The following is a 24,598-nucleotide window of genomic DNA, read 5'->3' on the forward strand; positions in this document are numbered from 1 at the left end:
TTTTAAAAAGATTCCACACATAAATAAGATCATGTTGTATTTTTCATTCTCTCATGCTCATTTTACTTGTATAATTTCTTACAGTTTCATACATGTCATTACAAATGATAGAATCCCTTACTTTAAGGTTCCATTGTGTGTCTGTTTACAATTTATGTATCCATGCACCCACCAATGACTACTTGAGTTATTTCTATATCTTGTGATTCTGAATAATGTTGTAATCAATTTGAGAGTGCAGCTAGCTCCTGGGGTCCTGACTTCAGTATATGCCCAATACATTACTCAGCCTTTGTTTTCTGGGAAAAAATACATAACATAAAGGAGTAGAATAGCAGAAAGGCACTGCAGAGGAAGCCACTCACCTCACAGCAATGAGCAGAGACAGAAGGCGGGAGCTGGGACAAGCATACACACTTCCAGGTCACACCCCAAGTGACTCACCTCCAACCAGACCCCAGCCTACCCAAGCACACTCGTCCACTGTTAGGGTTTAAAAACTGATGATCAACTTAACACCAGCTGAATTGAATGGGTATGGTGCTGAGTGTAGAAGGCCCACCTCAGGAAAGTTGCCATAAAAGGAGAAGCATAAAAGAAGAAGAGAGAGGGGCTGGGGATTTAGCTCAGCGGCATAAGAACCTGCCTTGCAAGCAGGCGGTCATGAGTTCGATCCCTGGTACCGATAAAAATGAAAAAGACAAAAAAAAAAAAAAAAGAAGAAGAAGAGAGAGAAAGAGTGGGGCATTGTGGGTTCTTCTAAGTGTTACTATTTCCAGCCATTGGTTCTCCTGGAGAAGCTCCTTGTCTAGATTCCTTGATGTGAATTCAGCCATTATCATCGGAGGTGCTGGGGACACCAAGAGTGGCTGTGGTTCACTTTGGGGGAGCTTTGTTTCTTACACTGAGCATCGATTCCTAGCTCTGGAGGGGAAGATGTGTGCTATTTCATCTCCAGGAGAAGCTTGTCATGCTGGCTTCCTGGTATGCACTTGACTCACCATTGGAGGAGCTCAGGACTTCATTAGCTGAGGACGACTGTGGTACTTTTCAGGGCAGCCCTGTGGGTCTTAGTTTGAGCACAACTTCTTAGCTCCAGTATACAACCCTCAAACTACTGGCATAGACCCTCAGCCCTCCTGGCATAGACTTTCTAGCTTCCACTACTGACCTTTGGGGCTTCTCAGTGCAGAACCATGAAGCAGGCTTGCATGAGTCATTGCCATTGGCTCTAGGCCTCCAGCTGGACTCATGGGTGGCAGTGTCACAGGCTCTAGGTTTTCAGGTGGACTTATGCAGAATGTTGCTGGGAGATCCAGGCCCTTGAATTTTCTAGGTCTTTAGTGTTGTGGACAGATTTCCTGCACTTTCTTGTATTTAACTCTGGATGACCATCATAAAGTAATATAAATTCTGTGTCCTGTAATTGTTCTTCTTGAAACCCCTGACTGCAACATCCACGAACTCATTGATGGAGTGCAGCACCCCCATGGTCCATCGTCTTTCCTGGGACATTTTACTTTACTTTATTTTTATTTATTTATTTGTTTGTTTGGTAACGGGAATCGAACTCACGACCTTGTGCTTGCCAGACAGGCGCTGAAGCAGCTGAGCTAAACCCCTGGTCCTATTTTTGTGGGACATTTTAAATCTCAACCACAACATCCAAAAGTGAGATTGTTGTGTCCTATCTGGACACTAGCCTCAGCACTGACATTTTGAATATCATACCAAGAGCCCAAGCCGTAAAAGAAAAAAACAAAAGACTAACAGGATTTCCTTTGAACAGTAAAGAAAACCAAATGTAAAAGCAGTCGATGGATTGGGAGAAAGTATTTGTGAGCAATATATCTGGTAAGGGGTAAGCATACAAAAGTTTTAAAAAACTCAAGTACACTGAAGAAAACGAAACGAAAGTACCACATGCATATCCCAGTGACCCAATGGGCAAAGGGTGTAAATGGACCTCTTTAAAGGACACACACATGGCAGAGGTACAAGAAAAAGTGCACAGCGTCATTAATGAGAGACATACAAACCCCGGCGAACTATTCAGCTGTGAGGATGGCTATTTCCAAAACGCAAGAGGCAGCAAGTGTTGGTCTGGCGAAAAGGGAATCCTGGAGCTCGGTTGGTTGAACTGTAAGTTGATACAACTTACACAGAAAGCAACATAAAGGAACCTTTAAAACATTAAAGCCAGCCAGCCCGGCCTTCTCAGTTCTTTGTGAAGTTCAGAGTTCTCTGTCGAAAGAGGCCGTCAGAGGTCAAGGCTAGGCCGGCTGCCGCGATCGCTCGCGGGCTCACTCTGGGGGGCGCACAGGGGGATCCCGTCCCGCAGTGCGCGGCTCCTGCGCCTCCTCGTCCTCCACCCGGCTGGGCCAGAGGGGGCGCCGGGCACAGGAAGCGCCTGCGAGCGAGGGAGCCGGCGCCTGCCGCCTCCTCCGGCCCGGCCCCCGGCCCGCCCCCGACCCACCCAGGCGGCGATCGGGGCGGTTCCGGGTCCTGTGACCTGCAAGCCTGGGAGGGCAGCGGGCTGGGCGGTCACTGCGAAGTTTCCGCAGCAGCCGCGGGGTCCCCACCAGCTCGCCCGGAGCAGCGGCCCGGAGCAGCGGCGGGGCGGACGCGGACCCATGGCCGGCGGGGGAGCCGGGGCCCCGGGGGCGGTGGAGGCCTCCGCAGCGCCCGACACCCGCGAGCACCTCTTCAAGGTGCTGGTGGTCGGCGAGCTCGGCGTGGGCAAGACCAGCATCATCAAACGCTACGTGCACAAGCTCTTCTCGCAGCACTACCGGGCCACCATCGGCGTGGACTTCGCCCTCAAGGCTCTCAACTGGGACAGCCGGACGCTGGTGCGCCTGCAGCTGTGGGACATCGCGGGTAAGCGCGCCCGGGCGGAGCGCAGGCGCGGGGCTCGCGGCTCCCGCTGGCTCTGTCCCGCCTCCTGCTGGTCTCCGACTCCCGCCCCGCCTGAACTCCGAGAACGCGGAGCCGGGGCCGCGCAGCGGCGGGGCCCCTCCAGCCAGGCTCGGGCCGGTGCGCGGGGCGCAGCACTGCCCCCACCTGCAGGAACGGGGGTGGGGCAGCCTTCGGCCCTGGGCCTCCCTGTCCAGGCTGCCCGGGCTGCAAGTTTGAGCTCTGAATAATGCGGGGTTGTAACACACCGGGACCAGTTGGGGCGTGCAATCCCTTGCAGGGGGATGAGGGGTTTAGATAGGGCCACTGGCACCGACGTGACGTGCACACCCCGGGCTGCCCTTTCGGGAGCGACACCCACCAAACTGAAATTGGGGGTGCTTTCGTGCACCGTTTTCTTCCCCCATTTTGGATCTGGTGCTGTGGTTTTGCGAGGCTTTCCTTTTTTCCCCGGACAAGGAGGGGAAGCCAGGAAGACTATTCCAGAAGTTTTCGCTGTGGCTGATGATAATAAACCAGGAAGAGTTGGAGCTCGGAGACCAGCTTGGCACTGAGCCCGGCCTCGGGGAGGGAAACTCCGCTCCTCAGTTTGTTCTGCAGCTGGGGGGCCAGGTCACCTGGGGAAGATCGGGGAAATTTCCCTGAAACTTTATATACCAATTCCCTTAACAAGCGTCTGCCCTGGCTGTGGCCCCTCCTCTCCATCCCACAAACCCTGTCTGGTCTCGGTGGCTTTGTGTTTGGTTTCACTCTGGAATCTCTGAGGGAAGAATGGTCTCCTCACTGTAATTTTAAGAATTGCACTCTGACTGGAGGGGCGAGTGGGATATGGACTTTCTTTAAAGAGAGGTGAGCTGCTGGAAAGTTTAATGGTAGCAAAGAAAATGGTAGCAAAGGTTATCCTGCTCAGTAAGTGAAGCTCAGTGTGCCACAGGTCATTTGAATAGGAGTACATTTAGTTTGGAAGGTGCCTTGCAGTCCTCCCTACAAAGCCTGCCCTGAATCTCACAGAATGAAGGGCTCCCCAGCTGGGATCTGTGGGGGGGAGGGCGACGACCCTTAGCTGCTGTCTGCTAGACAGTGGTGCCTGCATTTACCCTGGTACATGGAGGAAGTGTTGGAGAATTATGGAATTGACTCTCATTTAAGAGCAGATTTCTGCTTCCTATAAAACAGTGCATTCATGCACATGAACTCCTCAGAGAAAGAGATAATCATCCTTGGGGTAAACTTTTTCTCTCTGTTTTTTTTTTTTTTTTTTTTTTTTGGTTGCCCAAAACCAAAAGTACGTTGGAAAAGTCATCTTTAAAACCAGTCTTCTTTTGAAACACTTCCTGCTGTTGCCCAGAGCAGTGGTGAGTGTTCTACTACCCCTTGAAAAGCCACACATTCGAAATTCGCCTCACCATGTGATAATCACCATCCAGGACACTTCAGTGCGGCCTTTCCACAAGCATGACTCTCGCTCAGCCTTCTCATAAACTTGTGGTCCACTCGGGCTCCTTCTCTTTGTGGATTTGCATGGCATTTAGATGTTAGATTATAATTGACTGGTACTGCAGGTACATGAGAATGAAGGCTAAAATGTTTATGGCAAGGGCATTTTTAAGCTGCATGGTAAAAAGCTTTTATTTGGAACCTTAGGAAAACAAAAATCCAAGTAAATTTTCCTTCTGGGTGTCACCTCTTCTGTTTTCATCTTTTTGTTGTTGTTCAGTGGTTTTGTTTTTTGTTTGTTTTGTTTTTTGTTTATGTGCATATGGATGTGTGTATGTACAATATTGGTGATTGAACCCAGGGCCTTCATATTCATAGTTCTCCAGTATGGTCTTTTTATTATTATTATTATTATTATTATTATTGTTTTGTTTGTTTGTTTTTTCTTTTTTGAGACAAGTTTAGCTAAATTGCTAAATTGCCCAGGCTGGATTCAAACTTGGGATCCTTCTGCTTCAATCTGCTAGATTATAGGTGTGACAGTTCTGTGCCACCAATGCCTGACTTTTTCGTCCTTCTGGAACAGATCTAGATAATCAGCAGTAACACTTACTCTGTGTTTATCAAACTCTGCTAGATACCTCCCAAGATAGGGTATCTTTGCACTTGTGCCTAAATCCAGCAGCAAAACACCGTTGTACAATCTCCAGAGGTATTTCTGGTTGCTAACTACTAATGTTTCAACAAGAACAGTTGTATCATTGAGCATGTATATATCAGTGATTGATAACACTAGAAGTTAACTTCTGAGATCATTAGAAATTATTAATTTCTTTTGATAAGATTTTGAAAGATGGAGTCTTAATATAAGGATAACAAGTGACAAAAGTAACTTAGCTTCGGGCTCGAGTTTGGGGAGCTACATCATAACTGCTTAGTTTGAATATTTGAGCTCTCAGTGAATCTTAGCTCATGTTATTTGAATTATGTAAGAATGATGTAATGCAGGACACGCCAGAAATTCTTTCCCAAGTCTACATGTTTGGCTACTAAATTCTCAAAAAATAGAAATACTCCTTGATTGCAAAACAGGAGTGAAGCTATAATAATAAAAAGACCAGACTGGAGAACTATGAATATGAAGGCCCTGGGTTCAATCACCAATATTGTACATACACACATCCATATGCACATAAGTCATCCATATGACTAAGTTAATGTTTAGTGTTAATACTAGCTTGTTTATATTTTTGCAATTTTGGAGACCTGGTAGGAAAGCAAGACCGTAAAGAAATTATGTCAACAATCTCTATACTAGAGAGCTTTGGCAAGTATAATAATCTAGAATTGTCAAATGTTTCCTGTCAATGTAACCAAGCAAATCTAGCTAAACTCTTCAAATTAGGAACCACAGGTAGAGGCCTTAACAAATCTTTTTTAGTGAAACTGAAGGAGCTTATTTTAAAAATAAAGATATACTTTAATGCCATTTTCATATGAAATAGTGGCTGCCTTTTACATTCATCCTTACTTTGAGATTGTTGCTTGATAACAAGTGAGGTATGTTAATGTGATTAAGTCTTGAATAACATTTAAAGGGCATGTAATAAATGCATACTGAAATTAAGATGGAGCTGGAGAGATTTCTGACCTTTTAATGTTTACTAAAGATAAAGTATTGGGGTTACCACAGATTATAAGCTTATTGCTTAATAGCAAATGATAGAATTTTGAAGGCAGGTAAAATGGTTAATGTAAATTAGTCCTTCAATGTATTAACTTGGATCTACTGTATTTTAGACTTCATGTGTTGAGGGAAGTGAGGTGTAATAAGTTTTTGAGCCAAAGAATAAATTGGGAACAAGTGGCTTTGAAAAAAGTTCATGTGATAATTTTTACCCAATTGAAAAATACATGGTTGGAAGATTTTATAAGCTATATTTAAATTCATTTTCTTCCTATTAATTCCTATCCTAAAAGAAGAATTTGGACCCTAATTTTCTTTTTCCACTTTGTACTTTGCCAGTTAGTATACCTGATAATCTTCTGTCTCTTTCATAAATCTCTTTTAAACATTCATGAAGAAGAATCTGTGGTACTGCCTTGAATACTTCCCTGGTCCTTGAAAGAGAATTGTGGGATAGTTAGCGCCATGGTTTATATCTGGATGACCCTCCAAGCTTCAGGCTTGTGGAGGTGGGGTGTTTAGAAAGTAATTAGATTATTAGTGCACTGTTAGGAGGCTGGATATAGTGGAAACAGGGAGGATCACTTGAGATGTGGCCTGAAAGGGTGTATTTCTTTCTCTAGGTTCCTATTTGCCATGAGGTGAGCAACTTTCCTCCACCGAACCCTTTCTGCCTTGGAGCCAGCCAACTATGGCTAAAAATGTGAGCCAGAATAAACCTTTCCTCCTTTAAATTGTAGGTGTCAGGTTTTGTTTCCTAGTGATGAAAAAAATCACTAAGGCAGTGAGTTATCTGTTAGACGTGAATAAGCCGTACTTTGAGGAATTACTTATTTCTAGTCTCTGTCTTACACATCGATAGTCCAGTAAGTTTCCTTTTGCTTATGGTGGCCAATACATACCCTTATTCAAAAGGCTTTTCTGAATCTGTGTAATATAGAAAGGATCAGGCTTTTCTCCAGTCTTGCCATCCTATCCTTATTCAGTCTTGTATCCAGCACAAATTTAAAAGCCAACATCTTGAAATCACATTTGCTGAGTTTGGGACTTACATTCACAATTGCTAAGGCGGGCCGTGGTCAGCCTGACAGTGTCACTGGATGGAATTTGATGAAGTGGCATCAAAAAGAGGATGAGGACTTCAACCTCCTCCCACCCTATGGAGTATACTCATCCACTCTTGTTGCAGAAGCAGTTGCAGGATGTGTCTGTGGGAGGGATAGGCAGATTATTAAAGAGAAACAAAACTACTCTCAGAAATAAGAGTGCAGGTGCTCCAGTGTGAGGTGCATTAAGATTCGAAGTTTCAGGTATTTTTGTGATCTTGGTATCTTCCCAAGACAGATGTTCTAGGATAAACGTTCCTGGTGTTTTGTTAGGTTACCCATTCATAGGGTCAGATAAAATGTAAACCAGCATGTGTTTGAAATATGGTGATATGGTATCTAATTAACAGTGTTATTTGCTGGAGAACAGAAATCTGGAATTTGTGAAATTGTATCCCTGAAAAGATACCAGCCCGATTGAAAGAATTGCTGTATCTTTTAAGATTGTTAGGAGCACAAGACTGGTTTTTAGAAGCTTAGAAGGAAAAACCAGGCCTAGGGGTAAAAAAGGCACTGAAGCTTGGGTAACTATGAGTGTTAAAGCTACAGTTTCACTAAAAGTGCAATTTAAAAATTATGGTTTCCTTTTTTCCTTTCTACCCATTTTTATTTCTTCAGTTCGACTTCATTAGCACCGTTGTGTTAGTGCTGATGGAAATTCTCCTGCCAGAGATAAGTCTGTGGCCTGTCCTTTGTCATTATGCTACCATTCTTTTTTTTTTTTTTTTTTTTTTTTTTTTTAATTTTTATTTAAGGAGAAAAGAAAAGAAAAAAAAACAGTGAAGGGTACAAGTTATACAGATTTACAGAAGAAAAAAAATGCGCAGTAGGAAATCACTAGTTAATAGATTACATATTGCCATCTTAGAAATAATTGTTCAAGTCACAGAATTAAAGTTTGTAGAGTGGACATTCCAGCAATGATACTGCAAACAGTTCTGTTCAATGATCCATTAGAACTCTGTGATATCATTTTCTGTCTTATACATTTAAATATACATGCAGTTATATAGTTTAGAGCATTTTCTTTTCCTCTCTTTTGTACAGTGACTATTACACATTTTGGGTTTCATTGCTCCCACTGTTCTTATTGCTTTTTTGGAAGAGAGTAAAACCAAATGTGACCCTTTTGACTTGACCGATTATGCTACCATTCTTAACTGCCTCGGTTAGTCTTGTGACCTGAAAGATCCTCAGATTAGCAGTAGGCAGTGACAGGAAATTCGCAGACTTTCCCTTGTCCCAGCCAGTTGCCTGACCCTGCTGCTGCTTGAGTTGAATTACAGGCTTCCGGGAGCCAGGTAGGCTAAAGGCAAAGAGGTGTCCTCCCCGCACTGGCAAAGCCCAGGTAATCGGGGCACTGTGTCAGGGCAGATTGATGACTGAGGGAGGAAGACAAGCTCTTAACACTGTAGCAGGTTTTAGGCTCATTGCTGTAAAAACAGTAGCACAGTTCATCTCTAAATTTTCAAATGTTCTAGTTATAATATTAGAACATATACTTCGTATTCTAAACGTATGATGATTACCGTCTCTGTTTCGAATCTAGAATTTCCAGTTATGCTTCTCTTACATATGAAATGTGGTGCTTACAAGGTCATCAGTTTTTGATTAGCAGCAGCATCTTGTATGGGTTTTGAAAGACTTTTCAAACTGTGGGACTTTTCTGCAGGTAACAAAGATATTTCATTGCTGTGTCATGGTAGAGCAAACCCTGGAAAAGTAACGTAATAATTATGTGTTTGCTTTTATGGTCACCAGTGAAATGTGTAAGCCACGTATTATTCCAGGGATTCAGAGTTATTTTCAAATATATCTTAGAAGAAATTGTATCCATCATGTATGTGGTGGTCCAACTTTTGTAAAATGGATTTTTCATATGAAATTTTCTGTAATATTCATTTTGTTTTAAAATGAGTACTTGAGCTTTTACTTTTATTCATATATGATGAAGCCCATAGATTGGAGTCAGTTGCTATTGAAAGATAGTTATTTAATGACCCAGCCCTACCTAAGAGGAGGGGCAACCGTGGCAAGCCACAAGGTGCCACCTAAGGAAGCACCAGGGACAGTTGCTGGGCAGGAGGACTAGATGCTTTAGTGCAGGACTTGAGTTGAGGGATGAGGGATGAGGGTTAGTTAGGGGTTGGATAGTTGGAACACATTCCTTGGTCTCTGGACCATAGTGGCCTTGGGTCTCTCTGTCTCTGATACTTGCCCTTGGGCTGGGAGATAGTATCCTTGTCAGCAGGAGCCCAATAAAGCCCTGGCATTTAGAATTGGTTGCTTTGCATATGAAAGGGTTGCTTTTATGGCAATAATTCGCTATCTCTAGAAATTAGCTAACTGCCCAGGGGAGTTGTGTCTCCAGGCCTGCCAGTCACCAAGATGTCAGAATATTCTATAGAATACAGAAAACTGAAAGGGAAAGAACAAATTAAAAACAAAACAAAAAAATGATGAGTACATATTCTTTGACATTCTATTAAAATAGATTGAGGTGAGATAAAATGCGCTTTCAAAGAAGGAAAATTTGAAGACCTTATTTGTGTAGTGCAGGGTACCATAGTCCTAAAATAACCAGAACTTCACAGTTAATGCATAAGTTACAGAGAGACTGTACTAAGTCAACAGGTTGTGTTACAGGTACACAGGTCTTCTGGATAGGAAGAAAAGTGCATTTACTTTGCAGCTGTGAGATAAAAGATCAAGGCGAAGTGCCTTGCAGTTCTACCCAATTGAGTTTTCCAAAACTTTTTGTTCTTTGTGGCCCTCAGGACTGAGGACTTTAGGCACAAAGAGCTTCTTCACCCTTCTCTTTAGACAGAACTGCAGAAAAATAAATTGATACGAAAGATCTTATTTAAGGCTGATGCACCCAACCCACGGCCCAGAGTCCACTGGACAGCTTGGGATTTGGCCCAGGATATTATAAACTTTTCATATTATCGTATCGCTTTTACTTAATTTGATTTTCATTAGTACACATTTACAGTCCATAGCAATTACATGGCTCATTGGGAGTTGGTGTGTATACATAATACATCTTCATTTTTGTATGTCCCCTTTACTCTTCATCTCTTAGTCTCCTTCCATTTGAAAAAAATCCATCTCCCTGCTTTCTATTATCTGTCTTTCATTTCTCTCTGTAATTTATTTATGCGTTGGGTTTCTCATTTAAACAAGGTTTAACATCATGTGTCTGAGTTACAGTTCACTTAACATGATGGTTCCGGGTACATCTGTTTTTCTACAGATGACTCAGATTTATCTGTTTTATCAGAGTATGCTCTATTGCATATACATACTACATTTTCTTTGTCCATTCATCTGTTCTTGAGCATACTGACTGCTTCTGAGAGATAAAGCTATTATGAATTGAGCTGCTCTAATTATGAATGTATCAGTGCAATGTGATGTTTTTAGTTTTGAGGGGGTAGATATCTAGAAGGGGACTAGCTGGAAAGAGTGATACTTAGCAATATTTTTCCTGAGTTGATTGCCTGGTGCTCCAGCCTGTGCTATGTAGGCAATAAAAGAATGTCTAATGCCATTCTCTGCCCGATACATGGAGCACACGGTCAGTCTCATAACCCTTGTATACCAGACATTGCACATGGTTATGTGACTTGGTGAGCAACAATTACTGATGACAGTGTTTCAGTCTACCTAGCTGTTTGTACCTTCCTGTGTGTGCCTAGAAGACAGGCATTTTGTTATTAAGGAGACACGTAAGTGTTCTTATTTAATAATTAAACTTGGCTCGTTGAATCATTTTGTAAAATAATTTAGTAAGATATAAAGCATATAGGAGCTCTTGTTACTTATATGTATTAACTATGTGATAGATTTGCTATGCAGCTCAAGACAATTCTTCACTACCTGAGCCTCAGACAAGCTGAAAGGTTGGACACCTGTGGATTAAGGATTTCTAAGCTACATATTTTCCATAGACATCTTTGCAATGATTTTCTTTTTACTTTAAAGAGAATTTCCAAAAAACAATAAAAACAGTACAGAATTTCAAAACAAGATGATAGGAAATTAACAATGGTTATTATATTGCATATTGTTGTCTTCGAAATAGTGGTCAGATTACCAGATATGGGCATTCTCCAGTGATTTTTGATTTCTTCTTAAAATTATTATAAGTATTTCAGGGTTCTGGGTGTGATTAAATGGAGCCTTTCCGTCGAAACCACTGAGGATACTTAAGATGCAGATTCTTTGGCATCCACCGTGTCCAAAGATTCTACTTCATTTGACAGTAAGTTCCATGTATCGTGGTTTAGCAGGAGAGGAGTTACTTCTCTAACAGGAAGTTAGGATTCAGCAGTCTAAAACAGGTAAGCAGCTCAATAAAGGCTTAGTGGATAAAGCCTGGCTTTTTCACCCCTCAACTATGCTAAGCCATGATCCAGTCAGCTGGACACAGACATGGCGTACGGCAGCAAGGAAACCTCAGGCTTTTGTTAACCACCGTGTGCGTGGCCACCCAAATCAAATTCTGTGCAAGCACTATGGCACAGGCAACTGGCAACCCTTAATATTTACAAAATCCATTCCCAGGCTTTGGAAAGTTGTAATCTGTCAAGCACTGTGAATGATTATTTATATTAACATCGAGAAGCATTGTTCTGTCTTTAACTTTGTTACACCATAGCACACTTACCTTCTTAAGAAGCCACTCACCTGCTCATTCTCCCTCACCTTCCACAGCCTCTCTCAGTATCTTTTTTCAGTGGGTCCCAGAAGTGGCATCACCTCCTCAATTTCCGAGAGCAATCTCAGGGGTCTCTCTCGGAGGCCACTGGATGGTACCAGAGAAATTGGCAGGACAGAGTCAGGACATTCTTGTTCCTGCTGGTACTTTTATTTCAAAAGGAAGATGCTCAGTATCCTAAAACTTTAAAACCATTATGAGTTTGTACATAAATCAGGAAGCTATTTGATTTGGATAATTATCCTCCTGCAACTTCTGATTAGAGATAGCTTCTTGTACATACTTCATCTCTGAAATGAATGATGTAATATGAGGATTTTTCTTTAAAGGACTTTGCATTTATTAAGTGCAAGCGACATATTTTTACCAAGTCACCTTGGCTATACTGTGTAGAATAGTAATTCTCACTGGATGAGGAAAAGTAATTGAAAAACTAAGCACTTATTTCATCATAGTGCTTCAATCTGGTTAGAGTAAAATTATATTTTGAATTTTAACAAACATTTATCAAATGGGTCCATGAATATAAAATACAGATTCAAACACTAAAACACTATATAAGAATAGTGATGAAAATTCCAAGGGAAAGTGTCTCTGATATGTGTGATAGAATAGATAGATAGAATAGATAGATAGAATTTAGCATTTCTTTATCAAAGCTGAAGAAAATGCTTCCATTAGCTGCAAAGAGATAAATAAGTGGATGTATTTTCTTCAACTAAGTGAAAATATTCTTGGAGACATGCAAATATTGTTTCAAGTGGTTCTCAAGGTCATTGGTGTTGGATGCCACCAAATAGTAAGATAAGTATTTAAACCTTTGCCAACCTGTGTGCTTTGCGGTTCATCCATTTGCATACAGAAGAGGTTTGATAAAGCTTTAAATATCTTTTGAGCATCTATGTGTAGCACTGGACTCTTTTCTTTTTGATTGCTGAGATACCAAGTTACCATTAAAACTCTTTCTGGTAGTTAACTGTGTTTAGGAAGTAGTGCACTGTTTTAAGGGACATAACATTGAGAATGTGCTGCAGTAAGCCAGCAGCAATGCCGATAAAAAGGCCACGCCTAGTATCAGGGTGACTCACTCCCTGTGCAGAGCAGAGCTTGCCTTAGCTCCTGTGTGCAGGAGGAAGTGACACAGAAGAGAGTATGACTCTCATAGAAGAAGTAAGCTGGCTTTAAGGCAATTACTCTTGGACTTCTGCTAAAAATCATTTCAAATATATGAAACACATGCAGAAATGCTTCTTCCAGCAGGTGTCTGGCTAACAGATTAGTCAGAACAAAAATAACAGATCATTTCAGCAAATCTGAGTAATTTCATTTTCCTGCAACTTGATTCTTTCATAAATCACAAGAATTGGACTAGATGATTTGGGATGTTTCTGGAAATCATTGATGAATGTGTAAGCACTGGCGGAAGAGGCTGGTATTGGCTGGAGTTCTCTCTGAACTGATAGGAACTTGTTCCATAAATCTTTTAAGAGGACGCTCCCCGCAGGGAGGCAAAACTTGTGCAGCGTCTTTGTCTTTACTAAGTGTAGCCTTCCTTACCATCAGCCCTTCCAGTCCCGAGTTCCCATGGTTGGATCCCAGCCCGATACATTCCCATGCAGGAATTGCCTGCATTTGGCTGAAATGTCTGTTCCAATATTTTGATTACTTAGTGGATCAGGTTTTTTTTTTTTTTAATCTTACTTAGGAGTCTTGAATGTTCTTTATGTGTTTATTCTGCATACAAATTTTTATCAGATAGATGATTTACATTTTATCTCCCAGTTACTTTCATTTGCTTAATTGTATAATTGATACATATTTGATTAGATATATAATATGCTCTCTTTTTTTTAAGCTTGATTCCTGATATGAGCGCTATCAGGGAGTTTTGAATCTTAACTTTGGCATCAAAGGGAAAATTAACTGACATTCCTAAGTCACAGTATCCTCCTCCTTTTAGGAATAAATATTAACATCACTTGAATTACTTGGGCTATATAGGTGGTTCACTTAAAAAAGCAATAAACACGCTTCATAGTGTTTTGTAACATCTAGATAGTTATACTTTAGTCATTTGTCAACCTGTCATCTTTTCTAAATTGCAAGAATACTTTCATATATATTTGTAATAACCTTGAAATCTTAATCTTTTGACTATCATTAATCTAAGGCTGCTTTAGTGAGACTAATTACTCTTGCTATCTTAAATTTAAGGAAATTGTTGGTACTACCACTGTTTAGAAGAGAATAAAGTTTGATCCATTGTAATATACTTGTATAGTCTCTCTGAAGAATAGCAATCGTGACTTTGACCAGGTGGAGTACCCTGAGTGAATGTGCCCTGTCTGATTACTGATATATTTATGGAAAATGGCTCAATGCTAATATTTTTATACATGTCTGTACTATCACCAAATAAAATATCCAATTAAGCACAATAGCAGGATTTCATGTGTGATAACATGTTATAATAATTAGACTTTCAGACTATGGTAATAACACTTAAGATAAAAACACATGAAGAGGGCCAGGGGTATAGCTCAGTGACATGGCACCTGCCTGGCAAGTGTGAGGTCATAAGTTTGATCCTTGGTACAAAAAAAACCAAAATCCAAAAAACAAAAACAAAAAATCCCCCGCAAAACATGAAGGGTTTTTACAAAGCAAATGCACCACTACACCTGTGTCCTTCCTGAAATCTTCATTTTATTCTCATCTCTGTCTGCACTTCCAGCTTTTATTTTTTTCTCAGATCCTTCTCTTCTCTTAGACCAAGGGAAGAGGAGGAAGAACTGACAATTTTTATAGACCTCAGTACTATCATATTGAAGTTTATGAAGAAGGTGTGCGTGCATAGAACATAGAAGTGTTTCTCTGTGTACTCAAGTATTGTTGCCAGCCATTTCTGCTTTATAGATCGTGCTTTGGGGTGATGTCCTTATTCCATTTATGTTGCCGTGAAATGGGAGAGATTTGCATACAGTATTTTCTTGAACCCACAGAGGCCACAGCCTAAGTGTGACTCCATGCGAGATAGCAGGGCTTAATCTCTTTTTTATTTTTATTTCTAGGTCAGGAGCGGTTTGGCAACATGACTCGAGTATACTACAAGGAAGCTGTTGGTGCTTTTGTAGTCTTTGATATATCAAGAGGTTCCACGTTTAAGGCAGTGTTAAAATGGAAAAATGATCTGGATAGTAAAGTTCATCTTCCCAATGGCAGCCCTATTCCTGCTGTCCTGCTAGCTAACAAATGTGACCAGAACAAGGACAGTGGCCATAACCCTTCACAGATGGACCAATTCTGCAAAGACCATGGCTTTTCTGGATGGTTTGAAACTTCTGCCAAGGTGAGATCTGCTTTGCTGATCAATCTGCTCATCTGTTTACTTTGGTAGTGTGAGTTGTCCCTATACTATTTAGATTGATCACTATGAGTGATAAACCAAGAAAAAATATATCAGGGATGTATAGTAGGATATGTAATAACCTCTCTCTTTCTGAGGCAAGAGTGCTTTCCAGTTGTATTAATAGGGAAGGGAAAAGAGGGTAGATTTTTCATTGAAATAAAAAGAATTATTTAGATCAAAAATCACATGACATTTTCTTTGAATTTAAGTTTTTTACTGAGGTACTTATGCTGCTGAAGTAAATAAGAGATAAGCTATATTGTCAAGCACATGTATGTTTTCCTTTTAAAAAAGGCTTAAAAATGTATGGGTAAAAGAGTAAAAGATACATTGCTATTAATTACTGCACAAGATTTTCTTCCTCTCTTCAGATATGTGTATCTCCTTGTTCTGGCCATTTGCTGAAGCAATTCTCCCAAGTCCTCCTTTGTGTCTTTGTTTTGCTGTGAAACCTGCCTCAACGTCCTGCACCGATAGATACAAAGATATTTACTTTCCAAGGTCATTGTGACTTTTGGGAAGAGTCAGATGTCATCTGGTGCCAACTCTGGTGACTAAGGTAGACGAGAACACACAATAATATTTTTATGAACCCGCTTCTCCATTGGATGGCACCTGGCAGTAGCATTCACCGTATATAAAAATATATTTTATTTTATTTTTTAATTTTTTTTGTCTTTTTCCTTTTTATCGGTACGGGGGATCGAACTCATGACTGCCTGCTTGCAAGGCAGGCGCTTATACCGCTGAGCTAAACCTCTAGCCCCATAAAAATATATTTTAGATCACAGCTCCTAAAGACACTCATAACTGTTTCAGAAGGTGGCAAGGAGAATGAAATAATTGGGGTCAAAACAAAAAGGAGCATTTTGAGGGGGATTAATGGCAATGTGTCTTTCACGTTATTTAGACACTCACCATGTAATTTGATCACTTCTACTGTATCACAATGCAGCACAAACAAAGAAGTTGAATGTTCAAGTAGATTCACTAAGATGTTTGAAAAACTATCTGTCAACAATGTATGAAAGATTTGAACAAGTGCACAAGGTCAACATCTATAAAATGCTTCTTCGTAAATATTAAATTCTTTCACTAACGGGGAGCTGGATAAAATGTGTTTTGAAGGACAAAAACACCAAAGATGATTTTGAAAAGCTTAACCATCTGCATATACAAGAAAGCAAAGGTAAATTTCCGAAGTACACAATATTCGGAGAGTTGTGTACACTGGAAGTTTCACATGAAACAAAACCGCACATATATAATGATATGTTTGAGCAGTTCTATGTAGAAAAACACTAAGCCATAAATTTGTGCCTTCATGGCACAGTTGCAGCTTTTACGTGCATTGTGTAGATCTCTTATGTATGTGCATGCATGTCTCTGTTCCTGCAGTAGTTCCCTTCATTCTGGAGACTTACAGTAGCAACAGTTACTCTTGGCTGTGCTGGAAACTAACCCTCAAAGGGAAAGCGTATTAGACACCACTGATGATCAGAATTTTGATAGCAAGTGAAGAGATCGCACCAGAGGGCAGCCTCACAATGCTGGCTGAGGGTAGCCATTGGAGGAAAAGACTGTCTGCTGTGGACAGAAGCAGTTAGTAACCTGCAGGTTGTTTGTTCATAGTAGTTAGTTACTCAGTACTCCGAGGCGCTGCAGGACTGCTTCTCTGGCAGGAGGCTCAAACTTCAGAGAGAAGGGCTACAAGAGAAAGGCCTGGCCAGCCAGGCTTCAGTCCGCTGAGTGATTTGCCTTAATTTTCTAGCTTCATTGAAAAGAAAACCAGTAGTGGATGTGAATGTGTATGTGAGGGTGTACTTTGGGGATTATTCTGTATTCCAAATAAAATACCGCTTTAGGCTTGATTTGAAGAAACCTTAATTATAAAAAACCAGAATATTTGGCCAGAATCTGCATGTAAGATTTATAATTGATGTCATATGGCCCATAACTTGAGAATGTGTTAGTGTTCAGCTTTATTTATAGAGATTATATGTACAGGTTGGAGGAGAAAAATTAGTTTAAAAGTGTGGTTATGTTCTGTGCTTCCATACAAATGCATTAGAAAGAACTTCCTATGGAGTACAGCAGAAATTTTCAGAGTATAACAATAACATATATTTTAAGTTAAAAATCGACAGTCTAGCACTTAAACAACTTCCTAAGTGTGGCTGATGGATGCCGTAGATTCCCCTGAGTGTGCCAGCTACTGACTTTACATCTGATTTGTCTTGAGTTGTGTGTTCAGAATTCTAATAAGAAAGGCACTTTTGAATGTATGTGTTTCATCCTTTCTGCTTACAGCAAGTAATGGACAAGAGACTTTGTGACTATTCAGTTTCTGTTCCTGATCCCTGTGACCAAGGGCAGCAGAGGAATTTGCTGTAATGGGAATAATGTGGACACTTGGACACTCTAAGATCCAGGCTTACATTAAAGTTAACATTTATTTTGAGATCAGAGATTTTATAAAGCTGTTGATCCATTGAAAAACACTTGAATAAATAACATAAGCTCCTCTGAATTTCTCACCGTCTGAGAAAGGTAGCACAAATAAGGTATCCCAGGTATCAGATTTGACTGGAAATGCAAATGTAAACATTTTTGTATGTTTTTATATGTACGCATATAAACACATACATGCACACATAGCTGTGTAAATAGGCAGAGACATAGGTATAAAAGTGTAAGAGTACTTGTACCTAAATTTATTACTCTATCTGTTAAGAGGGCTTGGAAACAGAGATATCAGATAAATGAACAAACTGTCCTAGTCCTTAGAATTTGTTGCTGTTGCCTGTAACTGAACCCAGGACCTCATGCATACTTCCTGGTTCTGAATTTTGGTTTTTAAATATAGTTTTCTGGTAAACAGAAAGAAGATTCTAGGGAAATAACTGATTCCATAGCTGGTTAGACTAGAAAGTTAAAATTGCCAGAGATATTAGAAACAGTAAAGACATGTCACAAAGAGGCAGGGCTTTTCCAGGGCAGCTTTGAAAGTCCCAAGCCAAGCGGAACAACAAAGTATTGTAATGGACTTAGCTCACAGAATTGGGGAATCCATAATGCGCATAAACAAATGTCAGACACCTGGAGAAGGGAATCATTTTCTAAAAGCAGAATCCCAACTAATAAATATAAAGAGAATGATGGAAATAAAAAGTTACCATTAAACACTGTATTAATCATTGTTTTAGGGGAGAATTAAAAGATCCTGGAACTAGCAAGGGAAAGTAAAATGAAAAATAAGGAGCTTGCATATCCATGCTTACTAAGTAGAAAGGAAAACCTCTCTAACTTTTAGGCGAGAAGGCTGGCAGCTACGACGTCAGCAGGTTTCCTGGTGAACTGAGAAGGGCACGAACACCTACCTTACTCCTGCCAAGAGTGTAAAACTTGAATTTATTCATAGTGCAATATTAACAGACCCAAATTGAGGGATATATTCTGGTTTGTGCTCCCCAAGAGCATAAGGTCACAGGCTACAAAGAAACTGAGGTCCTGTTCCAGATTGAAGGAGACCCCAGAGACATCAGAAATACAGCTTCTGATGCCGCATCGGACAAAGAGCCTGAGTTGCCTGGGGAAATTTAAATAATGCTGATGGTGACTGTCACCTAATTTCCCGATCTCTGTACCTGCACAGCGGTTGTCTAAGCTGTTAATGTTTGAGGAATAGGGCTAAAGGTTAAGCCAGGAAATGTACTGTATTTTACATGCTGTTGCAGATGTGAAATTATTTTTAAAAGTAAGCAGCAATATTTTCTGTGTTGTCAATTGTGAATTTTATGAAGATTTATGAAAAGCCACACAAATGCTGTGAGAGCTAATGATTCTTAATGGACATCATATTTACAATATGATTTTAGTCTGCTTCATGCGATAACTTAAGTAGTAATTTGTACTCACAGATGGAAGAGCAACATGATGCATGTAACATATTTTGATGTGATTTAAGCCCTTTTTACCTTTCTTTCGTGGTGCATCCTGATAACTTCAGTTATAAATTCAAGGGCAAAGATTTTTCCAATCCGAATGTTTTCAACTGTGAGTGGCAACCTAGAACAGGGTGGTTCATTTTCAACCATCAGGCTAGCCCCGTGAAGCGAAGTAGCCAACAGACCATCAGAAAATGTTCCTTGTTTAGAAAGATAAAATGAAAAGCATTCTTCCTTCAACCACACAGCTCAGTGACATTGAACCTGGCACGCAGTCCTAGAGAAAATGATGCACTTAGTGTCCCGGCTGGCAAATCTCCCCATTTCCCTTAATGTTCTTAACACTTTGTTCTGAGAACTGAGGCCAAGCCAGCATTGAGCCTGTTCTTCGCTTCTGTGTTACAGGATAATATAAACATAGATGAAGCCGCCCGGTTCCTGGTGGAGCACATTCTTGCAAACTGTAAGCACTTTCCTAGTGAAGACAACGATGTGGACAAAATTAAACTGGATCAGGAGACCTCAGTAGGAGAGCGCAGAGCACAGTGCTGCTGACGTGGCTTTTGCACCTCCCGTGCCTTCCTTGGTCCTGAGACAGGCTGGAGGATGATCAGGTGTTGCTGTGGACTGTGAATCCCCCACCCGTGCCTTTCACAGTCCTGTTCCACAGGGCCCCTCTGATCACTGAAAACCAGGACAGGGGGAGAAATAACCCCACTCGTGTTTCTGTGACTTAAGATGACCCCAGGCTTTGGTTGCTGTCCCCATGCTACGGAGGATAATGTTTACATCCTTTTAAACACCTTTGTGACTTTGCTTGTGTAGTTTTTAGTGTGAGCACTGGGTGGTAATAAACTTCTCTGCAGTGCTCCTATAATGTTGAGTCTGTCTGTCTTCAGTTCATTCTTACTCTTCAAGAGATTTTTAGACTATCTTAGTGACAGACACTCAGAGCTACTGTTTGGAAGGTCTATTTTCTATTTAAAATTTGGCATTCCATGTAAACTTTTTTTCCCTTAAATACTGTGAGTCCACCAGTCATAACTGGTGTGGCATGTGGTCACATCTCTTAAAGCTATTGTTACCCTTCCTAATTTCCCAAAAGATGGACTTTACGCCTCTGTATCGTGGATGTCTCCTTCTGGACCCATTTACCACCACTTAGAAATGATGTCAGTGAATAGTTCTTCTCTCTTCCTAGTCCTGTCTCTTCACTCTCAGTATGTTTATGTTTTCAACCAAGAACTGTATTGATGTTACCATTCCAGTTCTCTCTCCCTAGAGCTAGAGTATGTCTCAACAGTACTTTTCCAATCTGTAATGGTAATAGTCAAAAAGAACTTTTGTAAAGCACTTAGAATTGTATCTGAGCTTCTGAAGTATGAATTGTGAAAGAAATTAGGTCATGTATGATTTTTCTATAAAAACTTTGCACATTTATAGTATAATGACTGAAAAACTTCAGGCAGATTCAACAATGTTTGTGTAGCTATTAAACCCAATGAAGGAAAAAGAATAAATATTTTAAGTGAAATGTGTGGCCTATATTTTGAGTTAATGTAGTTCTAAGAAGCTATTTTTCTGCCTTAGAAAATTTTGTTTACTTCTGCTTTTTATCTTCAAGGGGCTTAATTATCCAGCTTATTTTTTTCAAAGATATGTTAAGGATTTTATGTCATAATCCAGAGATAATACAAAATGACAAAATTGTCTCATATGTTAGGGAACTTTGGTGAGACAGATCTATGCATTTACTGAAAACAGGAGAAAAACCAACGTGAAACTATATTTTCTCTGACAGGTATGATTTGGAAATAAATCGAAGTTTTCACAGGCCAGAAAATATAGCTCTCTCTTCTCATTAAACCTAAGTCCTGCCTCAAAAGCACAAATTTGTTTGCATATTACACATTTAACTAAAAAGAAATCCTTTGACCTCTTCCAATATTATTCTACATAGAATCAGATTTCTTGAGGTGAATAAATAGAAGATTTCGATTAATTAATATTTTGATTAATGCAGTTCATTATCTTTAAATATTGAATAAAATCTTGTTTTCATACTTTAGTTTTTCTCCATGTGTAACATAGCATTTGAATTCAGGGCAACCTATACAAATGGCTAAATGAAAGAAGAGAATACTTCAGTGTCCTTATTGACCTTAAAAAAAATATAGATATATACACAATAGCTCAGACACTGTACACAATATAAATGAAAGGATATGTTTCCTTTTTACATAAATCTTACATATTATAAGAACGCTAATGTTTTAACTTGCTATATGCAAGTCAGTAACTCAATAATGTTTCTTAACGCGATTGCTATCAAAAGTGGTGATTTTCCAGAAGTGTAATTTGAACATGAAGCACTTCAGTTGCTCAGCGAAAATTCCTGAGACTTACTGTAGACTTGCTGAGTTAGTTGTCTAAGGATGGAGCTCAAAAATGCTTTTATAGAAAATCTGGTGTTTATTTTGAAAACAGTGTAAGTATCAAATAGGAAAATGTTATTCAGTTCAAAATCAATGGTATTACTCAAAACATAAACACTTAAAATACATCACTTTCATTTCCACTTACATGTCATTGTTACTAAAAGTCTGAATGCCTTAATGGAAAGGCATTATATATTTGCTTTCAATCACTGAAGACAGTCTAAGCTAACCTTTCAGTATTGTTGCTACCGCTGGTTAGTCATTTGTAAAAAAAAAAGTAAATGATAATTCTATCTCACTTCCCAATATAATACAATATGGAAAGCAGCTTAAATGCAAAAAATAAGAAATAAAATGGGTTCAGCCTGTAAGGGAAAGTTTTGATGCTGATTTTAGAAAATCCTTTTTCATTCTCAATGCAAAGAGGGAAAGACAGGCATGTTTGATTACATCAGAATGTCTTATACAGCAAGCCTCTACAAGTAAAATTATAATATGCAACAAACAAAAGAAAATAGTATGTGTTCAACCTGTCCAATAATAATCAAGGTAGAGGTTAATAAGGAGGATAATAAAAACTCAGACATTAAGATGGGCAAAGAAAGTAAAACCAGCAGTCTTACAGAAGAGATAATTCGTGTGTCAGATTTTTACTAGTAAGCAGTAACCCTTAGAAATATAAAACTTAACAGATTCATAAAAAGTATGTTTGATTATATCCTCCATGTTGGTGAACAAACAGGAAAATAAGTATTTGTAATTTGCTTTTAGATTAAATTTATCTTAATAGATACTACCAAGTTATCTTCCCAAACTGCTATACTGTTTTCACTTTTAGTCCATGATTTGTCAGGAAGTGAAACTGTTATTGTTAGGGAAGTAAAATTAAAAACAAAATCCCTTCTCAACTCATAGAGCCACTCTGTAAAGACAGAAGATAAAGAAAATTTTTATTACTGAATACTGAGTAGGTATTAAAACAAAATGTTACGCACATTATAGGCAATTCAGTGAGATTACAAAAAGACAGGAGGAAATTTCACTGTTACAGATCCAGGGCTACTTAACACATTACATGTGTTTTAAAAAATACACCAGAACTAGTCCCCCAGACAGGATTTGGCACTGTCTGTGACACACAGGTCACCTTATGTCCACTTGGTAATTGGTAGGATCATGATTGTTAGGTAATTGGATTTATCTATGGGAAAGTTCAACTTTTTATATCTTTACGACAAAAGAGAATTTTGTGTTTTGGAGCAGTTTACTACAGTTAGGCTTCCAGAAGTGAAACTGAGATAGAGTGCTATATTTCAGAGACAGTTCTTTGGGCATGAGAAGTTGTTGAGATGCCAGCAGAGCTGATGGAATGATTTGCACACATTTCAAAGATAATGAACTGAAGGTTTCCTAATGTAAATACTCTCAGGAAAGGAAAATTAGCATTTCATTTTAAATTTATATCTTCCCTTACCACCAACCCTGAATAAGCATGCACCAGTGTGTGTAAAGAAGTCTGTTCACTATAGCACTGCTCCTGTATGCTTTGTACTTAGTGAAAAAAGAATCTAAATGATCTTCTATAGGAAAAAAAAAAAGGACAATTCTGTATCCACCCTAGGTGATAGTGTGCAGCACTATGAAAACATTTCTGTTAAAATATGTGTTAAGAATTTAAAGCCTTTGTGAACCATCTGGAAAGATAAAAACCAAATTCCCCATTGCACCTGTCCCAGAGCATCAGGGACCTGGCCTAGATCCCCAGTCTCCCAAATAAGTATACAGTTAAGGCTTAAATAAATGAGACAAGTGGTATGATTTTAGGCTCCAGGAGGATCAAAACCCTCTACAGAGCTTCAGACCCTGAGGGCTAAGACAGGGAATGTCTCTGGGCGGTCCTTATTTATTTAGTATTCAAACAAGGAAGGGATTAGAGTGGAAAATTCAGGAAACCTGAGCAGAACCTTGGGAGAGGTTCAAGGGCCCCTCCAAGCAACAGACAATGCTAATTAAGGAGTTCCAAGCCAGATGAAAATCTCCAGGTGAATCTTGCTACAGGAGTTAAATGCCTGCATCCATAATTTCCATCCTACTAATTGGGCTTGGAGCCAGGTAACCTCAGCTGTGGCCCATCTTGCCCCCTGAAGCATCTGCTTGTTCTCATCTTGGCCATGCCACAGCCCTACACATGTATCCAGTTTGCCCAGCTCCCAACACCAGAGAAGCTTGAAATTGGGATAATTTGGCTTTTTAGACACTGTTTACATTTTCATGGCAGTAGATTATAGATGTTAGTAACAACTCATTTTACTCTGATCACCATGCTTGTTACACTGCCATTAAAATGAAAAGGAGCGTTCCATTTGGAACACGTTGCTTTAAACCAAAGCTGGTTTCAATTATCTTTACTTTTCACTGCATTAAATAATATCACAAATATTTTGTCCTTTTCGGATCTTACATATTTTAGGCTTTTTTAAAGAAAAATCCGATAACATCTTAAAGATTAATACCTCTAATATCCAGTTCAAAGTACATCTACATTTGCATCGAGTCAGTACTTTATTCCTGCTCACTCCAGCCAATGTTCAAGAATAAACAACTGGCAACTATAAATGGGGCTTTATCTGTAATGTCAGGACTCTAGGTGGCTGAGGCAGGAGGATCACAAGTTTGAGCTGAGCCTGGGAAAGTTAGTAAGGCCTTGTCTCATATTTTTTTGAAGTCTGTGGATGTAGCTCAGTGTGAAGCACCAAATAGAATTTTTATTTATTTAGTAGCACCAAATAGAATTTTTAAAGAGTGTCTGCATGTAGAATCATATGACCTACGTATTTATATTCAATTCCATTTTGAAGGATGATCATAGAGTGGCACAATTCAAGAGGCTTTAGATGCAGCTGAGTAGTTGTGTAATTGCCTAGCGGGTGCAAAG

At 39.7% G+C, this 24,598-nt stretch overlaps 1 protein-coding gene across 1 annotated transcript; it reads left to right on the plus strand.

Moving 5' to 3' along the window:
• Positions 1–2,507: 2,507 nt before the first annotated feature.
• Positions 2,508–20,759, plus strand: Rab32 (RAB32, member RAS oncogene family). The gene is made up of 3 exons (XM_063233464.1): positions 2,508–2,880; positions 14,941–15,218; positions 19,631–20,759. Exons 1-3 carry the CDS (start codon positions 2,634–2,636, stop codon positions 19,778–19,780), a joined length of 675 nt encoding a protein of 224 aa, XP_063089534.1. The 5' UTR covers positions 2,508–2,633; the 3' UTR covers positions 19,781–20,759.
• The last annotated feature ends 3,839 nt before the right edge of the window (positions 20,760–24,598 follow it).

Source organism: Cavia porcellus, unplaced genomic scaffold (assembly GCF_034190915.1).
Source record: "Cavia porcellus strain 051 isolate PalLab524CR breed Dunkin Hartley unplaced genomic scaffold, mCavPor4.1 scaffold_22, whole genome shotgun sequence".
Taxonomy (NCBI): Eukaryota; Metazoa; Chordata; class Mammalia; order Rodentia; family Caviidae; genus Cavia; species Cavia porcellus.

What these genes read in the sequence shown, in the direction of transcription:
- Rab32 (XM_063233464.1), top strand. Translation starts at nt 2,634, where the DNA reads ATGGCCGGCGGGGGAGCCGGGGCCCCGGGGGCGGTGGAGGCCTCCGCA. An exon ending in GCAGCTGTGGGACATCGCGG is followed by an intron (nt 2,881 to 14,940) that starts GTAAGCGCGCCC and finishes TTTTATTTCTAG; the next exon opens with GTCAGGAGCGGTTTGGCAAC. An exon ending in GGTTTGAAACTTCTGCCAAG is followed by an intron (nt 15,219 to 19,630) that starts GTGAGATCTGCT and finishes TCTGTGTTACAG; the next exon opens with GATAATATAAACATAGATGA.